This window comes from Solanum lycopersicum, chromosome 4 (assembly GCF_036512215.1).
Source record: "Solanum lycopersicum chromosome 4, SLM_r2.1".
NCBI classification, from domain to species: domain Eukaryota; kingdom Viridiplantae; phylum Streptophyta; class Magnoliopsida; order Solanales; family Solanaceae; genus Solanum; species Solanum lycopersicum.
In genome coordinates, this window is record NC_090803.1 from 66,668,871 (window position 1) to 66,677,098 (window position 8,228).

The 8,228-nt window shown below is 34.7% G+C and overlaps 2 protein-coding genes across 3 annotated transcripts; both read right to left on the bottom strand.

The window, feature by feature from the left end:
* Nucleotides 1-147: 147 nt before the first annotated feature.
* On the bottom strand, nucleotides 148-3,210 carry LOC101245161 (phosphatidylinositol/phosphatidylcholine transfer protein SFH3-like). Its single transcript, XM_069296868.1, has 10 exons — nucleotides 2,666-3,210; nucleotides 2,080-2,272; nucleotides 1,650-1,749; nucleotides 1,193-1,459; nucleotides 1,039-1,116; nucleotides 849-950; nucleotides 630-679; nucleotides 438-540; nucleotides 260-329; nucleotides 148-182 (listed from the first exon to the last, which is right to left on the bottom strand). Exons 1-10 carry the CDS (start codon nucleotides 2,670-2,672, stop codon nucleotides 148-150), a joined length of 1,005 nt encoding a protein of 334 aa, XP_069152969.1. The 5' UTR covers nucleotides 2,673-3,210.
* A 286-nt stretch (nucleotides 3,211-3,496) lies between these two features.
* LOC101263903 (bifunctional nuclease 2) lies at nucleotides 3,497-7,520 on the bottom strand. 2 transcript variants are annotated; one of them, XM_010322098.4, is made up of 11 exons: nucleotides 7,080-7,520; nucleotides 6,164-6,472; nucleotides 5,573-5,743; nucleotides 5,412-5,461; nucleotides 5,252-5,308; nucleotides 5,110-5,175; nucleotides 4,916-4,990; nucleotides 4,459-4,577; nucleotides 4,093-4,184; nucleotides 3,852-3,907; nucleotides 3,497-3,743 (listed from the first exon to the last, which is right to left on the bottom strand). In XM_010322098.4, exons 2-10 carry the CDS (start codon nucleotides 6,453-6,455, stop codon nucleotides 3,855-3,857), a joined length of 975 nt encoding a protein of 324 aa, XP_010320400.2. In that variant the 5' UTR covers nucleotides 6,456-6,472; nucleotides 7,080-7,520; the 3' UTR covers nucleotides 3,497-3,743; nucleotides 3,852-3,854. The 2 variants fall into 2 exon arrangements, with proteins under 2 accessions (XP_010320400.2, XP_069153557.1); XM_069297456.1 differs by lacking the exon at nucleotides 7,080-7,520 and adding an exon at nucleotides 6,635-6,689.
* Between the last annotated feature and the right edge of the window lie 708 nt (nucleotides 7,521-8,228).

Below are 8,228 nucleotides of genomic sequence, written 5' to 3' on the forward strand. Positions count from 1 at the left end.
AAAGTTCCCAAAGCATCAAGATCTTTTATTCTCTTACAAGAACACAGTGGTATCCATAATAGGACTATATAGAGTAGCGGGAAGGTCGTTACCAAAACATATACAGACGTAGTCGCTCATGGGGACATCTATCTAGATAAGGATAGTCTATGCCAATTCATAGATAGATTTCAAAGTATGAGCTATGTGACATAAAATTTTCAAAAATAGACAGAGTGTAAGTTTTCATTATAAGAAAAAGAAAATGGAATATACATACAATCTGTAGCTGGTTTTAGTTGCCTTGTAATGTTTGGTGTTGCCATTGTCTTCTCTAAACACTCTGCTTCCTAAGATCAGAATCAGTTGAGATACTATAAGATGGTGTAGATGAGCAACCACTGCTAGCAATGGTTGTTAGCGTACTACTAGAAACGTAAGGAACAATCCATATTCACCATTGATATCTCCTTGAGAGTTCTCCATGGCCCTTTATCTGACCTTAAACAACCACCATCATTTTCACATGTACACCTACCACCTAGAAAATCTGGCAACTCCCTGAAAATCACAAAGTTTTCACGACATGTTAAGTCGTTAAGAACTTGTATAACATCTAGGATTGAAAAAAAAAAGTTAGAGGCCATTACCATTCATCAATGATTTCAAGCAGTTTGCCTTGATAATTGTTGCCAAGTACCTAGAAATTTCAAAAATCAATAGCTCTTGATGAGCAACATAAAAATTGTTCGATTGGACTCACGTTCATCAATCCTCATATGGGATATAAATGAACCCCTTTCTTCATAACATAATATAAAAGAAACATGAGAAAAACTTGACCATAGGAAGAAAACATGATGCCATACATGAATCTTAGACGTCGTTTCAGGGTCAAGAAAAGGCTTGAGTATATGCCAGAGCAGCCTAAATCCTGGTCCAGCGTTTATAACAAACATTTCACCAAGTGTCTGCAAAATTGTTTTGCCAATGTTAGATGCTACATATCAGTAAAAGTCATGTGTTATAGCTCAGCTAATAGGAGGTATATCAAATTACTTCAGGATAATAGTCATTATCAATCTTCTGCAGCTGCAAAATGACTTCTCGAACAGGTTTCGTGAAGTTCCTCAAACTCTATAATACAGAAAAACGAGCATTATGAAAACTGAACAATAAGAGGTTAATAATCCACCAGAAAAGACTACTATACCACTCCTTCAACATCCAGGATGGTAACACCTCTATTAATATGTCTTTTTGCAGCTACAGAGCAAGCAGGAAACCGAAAGGCTATAGACTTCTCGAATTCTTGGACATGATATTTAACATAACGATCCAGAGTAGTTACTTCCAAAAGTTTGTCAACGTTCATTAGTCCCAATCTTTCAATATGAACTGGTCTTCCTTCCTTATCTGTGCCATGATAACCCTGAGGGTAGTTTTGTAGAACATCATCCCTTTCATGGAAATTGAAATCCTGAGCAAAATATTGTGTATGATCAAGAAACTGTGAAATGTAAACTAAAATGTGGCCGGATTATTCAGAAGAGAACTTCCATATGTGCTTAGGAAGATAAAGCATGTCTAATAAGCCTTAGTCGACCTTCAGAAATATGGTATTACACCGAAAAAATAGGAGTACTAGTGTTCGAAAAAAGTAAGTCTACCTTGATAATACTGTCAGTTCCAAATTCTCTCCTCCATTGAAGCATATTTGTCCACATGAGCTTAGCCTTCTCTCTATCAGACTTTCTAGCTTTAAGAAATCTGAAATTGTACAGCTCAAAGTTTAAGATCATCGTCTTCTGTGATCACATGAGTTGAGATAAAGTCTAGAAAATGAACGCCTGGTTCTTAGGAAACAACTATGGAGTTAGAAGAGCAATTTTTCGTAACTGCCTTGTATCACATGACAGTTGATGAAAGGTAAAGGTTATATATTGGAGACAAAATGATGAATGACCTGTTTAAAATCGTACATTGACACAAAAGAAGCGTCCAGTTAAGAAATCTAACTTTCTGCATCCTACATCCAAGCAGATGTAAATTAGAAGTACCTAATAGGATGATTTTGGTTAAAAATTAGACAGAGGTCACCTTAATAGTTTGAGATTATCATCATGCATAGGAGGAAGCAGATTCTCCAGGATCAGGATTTGTCGAAAATCATTTACAAACTCCAACTCCTCCTTTGTGGTAAAAGAGAATCCGATATCATCTTGTGACCTGATCATCTTAGAATTTAATTGATCTTCACAGTTTCCATGCTCAAATAAAGATCCTTCACCACCTGTAGAAATTTGCAAATTCATACAAGTATTCAGAGCTCGTTTGGTTTGAGGGATAAGAATAAATAATCCTGGGATAAAATTTAGATGTCTTTGTAAAGCAAAAACATAACTTCATGACCATCAAAGGCAAAATCTGAGTACCCATAAGTAAAATCTTGATGAGTTCGGCTAGTAAAACTGCGTACAAACACACCCTTCTCAGACTCCACTCGTAGAATTACACTGGTTATATTGTTGATTTCAAAGCCTCAATCATAAATTATTGATCAATGCTAAATTTTTCACATGGAATCGTTGTTTTTTAAGTTACAATTCACATGTAATAGTGAATATATTGATTTGATTTGAAGAATATAGTAGAGAGAAAAATATCATAAATGATACAAAATTACCTGACATTTTCGTATGACTGATTGAAAACTGAAGTTTATAGTAATGTCTGCTTGACAGATAAAATGAGAGATCTTTTTTTTTTTGACCTGCAACAAAAACATTGAGTGTTTGATTACTTTACCCTAAACCATATTTGGAGTTTGGATATGAAAAGGATTGGGGTTTCATGAAGCAGTTAAGCTTTTTGATAGCGGTTGGTTTTGTTCTTTCACTGGCGGGAATATGCCATTGTCCTTTCTCTATCTAATTTATTTATAAAATTATACTGAATATATTATTATCGCACTCCGTTTTTATGGGTGTCCAAAGTAACTCCAATTCCATGACTTGAGATTTAAGACCACTCATGTTCTAATTGGTTTTGTTTTTTTTTGTACTTTTTCGCCTCCTGACCTTTTATTTCTAAGGGAAACATTTTTCTTCATATCAAACATCACTATGTTTTTCTAGAACTGATAACGTCCAATTCCTCTGTTAGACTTTATCTTGATGAAAACACAAGTAGTAGTTGGAGTAGTATATACCCAAAAAGAGACTGCAATTGAGATGACATTTTATTTTGTCTATTATTACAATGATTCTTTGTTATGCTTAGCATATTCTATTCAGTATTCGGAAATATCATGGTCAATACAACATAAGACCCATAATGCTGGTAGTTTAGCATCTCCAGTTCAAATCTTGAGAATAGAAAAATTTCTTCTAATGAACCTTAGGTGTCTACAAATTAATGGAAGGGCAGTAATAGTATATTCGGAAATAGCACCGACGTACCGCTTTTTCAATGTTGAGTTCTTCAACTTACTACTTAATAAGCAAACGAAACAATATAGACGGCACACTCTATGTAAGATTAACATGGAAACTGAAAAAACACTTGTCCGAAAACCATAAGTTTACCGGTCCGTCTTACATTAGAATTACAGTTCCGTATATACAGATATTCACAACTTATTTTTTTACATTACATATTAAGGGGAGAACTGCAATCGATCTTTGAGGATGTTGACCACATTGGCTCCGATGAATGGCTTCTATATACATAAGTAGTCTCTTTGCTCAAACAACTAACCACACCTACGAAATCAGTTTTCACGCATAGTCATTCGAGTTGGAAACATGTCTCATATGATAATACTACCATTAGTTTGATGAAAGTTCGTAGCATTGAGGAAAAATGTATACCTTCTATATCCAGTTTCTCTTGGATCGCAATTGAGTAAGCTTGTCCCTCCACAGAGCTGTAATAACCAATATCAGAAGTGAGAACTAAAATAGAAATAGTTAGCCAGGGTTGTAAACTGACAAAATTATGAAGAAAAAGATCTGTACGTTTCAATTTGATTTTCTAGTTTTTACTTAGACACAGTTAATGAATAGCAGAAACGCCATTCCACACAAAATCTGGACATGTTAACAAGTGCACCTGCATCTCTGTATCGTTCTTCAACCGCTGCAATCAGCATATTTCGCACAAGAATAAACTCCTTTGTTTCAATGCATGGCTTGCCATTAGGCCTGACCCACAATACAAGTTGGATTTTTATTAGTCACAACACAATTAAGGCATTGTCAGACATCATTTGCGACACATGAAATGTTTCAGCTATAATTTATAACTACTAACAATTTTTGTTCCCCCAAAAAGAAAACAATGCTATTGTTATTTTTTCTATCAAAATATATGGAGTACCGTGTAAGAAAATTGAGCAATTTATTGAACTATTTCTCCCGACACAAAAAAAAAAAAGATGTGACGAAGTTCAACAAGGAGTTCCTAACGGAGGTTCACCTGTCAAGCTCGGTGAACAAGAGACCGTCTGAACCAGTAGTGTGCACTATTGACTTCGGAGATTCAACAATTCTCATACCATCACTATAAGCCAAGTACTTGTTGACTTGTATTGGCACCTGGAATAATAAAACATTAGAAGGTTCATTATGTTAGCACTCGTTTGGTGCAAGAGCACCATAAAGTTGAATTAAAGTGAGGAAATAGGAATACAGCGATGGGGACTATTGACAGAAAAGTGGATGGCATTGTACACAATTTGTATATTGTGCTCCATCCACAGATAGAGGGATCATGGGCTCAATCATGGAAGGATCATAGTACTTGTAACTTGTATAACTTGGTTTAGGATGGATATAAAGCAAGATATACATTGCATATGTAGTTAACTCCACAATAATAAGGTATCAGTTATAGCTTATGTACAAAACAGAAGCTGAGGAGACTAATATCTTACCTTGCTTCTCACAGCAATATTGATTGCATCAGACGGACGAAGATCAAAGCTAATACTCTCAGCATCATTGTCGGACTGTAATGGCAACCATATTACAACAATATTAGAGGTGGTTATGTTGCATACCCCTATCCTAAAAATGTACTGAAACGTGAGGACGTGGTCAGTCAGCACAGTAACAGCATTTTACACACCTTTGTTAAATATAACTGAGCATAATAAGCCTCATGCACCCTCTTTGTAACTCGAACAAGTTTAACCTTCAAACAGGGGAACTGTGAGATCAAGCATAAAAGATAATACAAATACTGGTATGAGCACAAATAACAAGCTTACCGTGTAACCCATCTTCTCAACCATGTCATTCACAACTTGATACATTGTTGGTCGGGCCTGAAACAAAGCCAACATTTGTCTTTTTCAGTAACGGAAATAGAAAAATGCTGCAAGAAATTTGGCTGGATGGCTTTACGAGCACCTAGATAGGAAAACTTACAATTTGGACATTACGCACAGCTGCCATGAGCAATGCACTTGGCATCTCCACTGTCATATAAAACACACACACACACAGAAATGAGATGGCCTTTACTTGATTTATTATGCACCTAAGAGACAGTTTATTCATGTAAACAAATGAACGAAATATCTACATACAAACAATAATAGGGAGAAGAAGCCCTGTCCCGTCTTCCATTCTTAATACAATCGCTGGATGTGGAGCATAATCCGGTAGATGACCTCCTTGTGGATTATTATGCACACATTTCAAATGCCTTCCATCTCTCATTTTGATCATGAAACCATCTGGCCCACTTCGCACTTCAACTACACAAGAAGAATAGGAAATTTAACCCCACATAAGTAAGTTACTACCTTCTTATTTTTACTTATTTAGGGACAAGTTGGTTGACATCAATCTTTTAAAGATGAGATTGTGTTTTGACTTATGAGAAAGCAAAAGACCGCCAACAGTGAGGTCCACAACCTGACTCCAAAACTGACGTGAAATACACAGAAAAGTTGGAATATATATAGAATGTAATCACAAGGTGGAAGAATCATCTCAATACTAAATTAGAACGTTATACTTCAGTCATTTATAATTCGCACAATGAATCCAAGCACGACAATATTGAAACTATTATTTGGCACAATGAATCCCAGCATTATCAATTGTTTTTTCTCAATAAAGAATCAAGAGTATGAAAACTAGGAATATAGCACTTGAGAACAAAGTTAGCATACCAGCTTCAACCACGCTAGAATTCACATAATCTGCGTTACTTTCATTGGAATTCTCTGCCGTGCTACCATTTCCATCTGATGATGAACTAAAAGTGCATTGTATCACCTTGCTTACTCGTGATCGTGGTTGACGAGTCACATTAACCCGGAAGCTAGAGATCCCATTAATCCCCCAGAACCTACTCTTCAAAATCTTCGCCTTCACTACAGAAGAATTGACAGGAACAGCAAACTGACTTGTTTGCTTTCCACGAACAACAGGACAAATAACAGGCCCTTGCAGAGAGCTCATTCTGCCTACTCAGGAATCTACATAGACAACAATTACATCGTAAACAAAAATCAACTTCCTCTGTTCCAACTACAGCTCAATCACAAATTACTTATAAATACCACTTGTATGAATTCTCTACATCAAGTCGAAAAATTACACTATATATATATATGTAGATGTTAAATCCCTTGGTTTACCTCTTTATATTTCGAGTAAAATCCCAACTCCGCCACTATCTATGTTCCTTCAATTCTATAATAATTTGAATTTAAAAACAGTTAGGGGTTCTCACCTATCCATTCCATGATTGATTAACTATAACAAATAATTCCATAAACTATTTAAGTAAATCCAATTAAAAAAACAGAGGATTTCAAAGTACTAAAGCAACATATTTGCTCCAATTTACCAATCAAAAGTCAACAACACCATCGTAATCACTACTCGAGTCTAAACCGCCATAATATTCCAAAATAGATTCAATTTTTACACTAGTTCTGCTTAAAACTTCAACTTAACCATCAAGCTTCACGGTGATCAACGATTAAAACAAAATAATAATTCAACTGTTTTCACTGATTAATTAATAGTTTAATCCTCTGATCGATCCAATTGAACAACAATAATAGCGTTAGATAGTACCTGGATCACCGATCGTAAGCCCTTCAACTTTACTGATAAATTATTATTATCAGAGAAGAAATAAGAGAATTGCAAAATAGATATTCTTTTTTAGTTGGAGAAAGAGAAATTTAGAGGCGACAAAGAGGTATGGATAAAGGAGAAGAGAAATAGTGTGAGAAAAGAGATAAAACACTTTATTTATTTTTTTAGTGTATTGAAAGAATGAAAAGAGAAATGGAGAAGAATAGTTAAGTAGGGAGTTGTAGATATTTTAATTCCATTGGACAAGGAAAAACACTTTCTCATTTTTCTTTAATGGACAATTTTGTCCTCTTACCTCATGCCCAAGGAAAACCAAATATAGTATAAATTCCTAATTTCTTTTTTTCAAAAAAATTATATGTTTCAAAGTGTAGGGGTTCATGTCAATATTCTAATTTTGTGTTTATTTTTTATATTTTATTTTGAGAGAGAGTGTGTTAGGTATTTATGTATTATATATTTTTTTGTTATTGATGGTTGGTGGCCTCTTAAGGTATTTATGTATTATATATTTTTTTGTTATTGATGGTTGGTGGCCTCTTAAAGTTACAGTAAATTTTATTAAGCCAATAAAAAAGGAGAATGACTTCGAATAAAAAAATCAATTTTCATTGAAGGAGTTTAAGATTTAGAAAATGGTGCAAGGTGGGTTGAATTGGAAAATGAAGAAACAAAGGAGGAAAATAAAATAAAAATAGCTAAATAAATTTTTTACGCTCTATTATTGAGTATATCACATTCATTTTGACATGCCAGTAAAAAGTGTCAAAATAAAACAATGAAATCCTACGTAAGGCATTTCAAATGAACATGTTCAGATTAGGTGTCTATGTAAAATTTTGTGCCTAACTTTAACCTATTTAATTTTAGATTTGTTGCAAAATATCATAGCATGGAAAGGGTAATTATGGTAATTCATAAGAATAGAGGTTTGTTTTGCATTGCATAGAGGGGACGTCATTATCAAGCTAACTGATAGACACTTCACCTCAATGCCGGCCGACGAAATTAAAACTGCTATGTGACTGCCACGTGTATTTACACTGGATAAGGGTCCTTCTGTTGTCAATTTAGCACAATTCAGGCCCTTTTTTGTAAATTATTTTGAGGGACCCTATCGTAAGA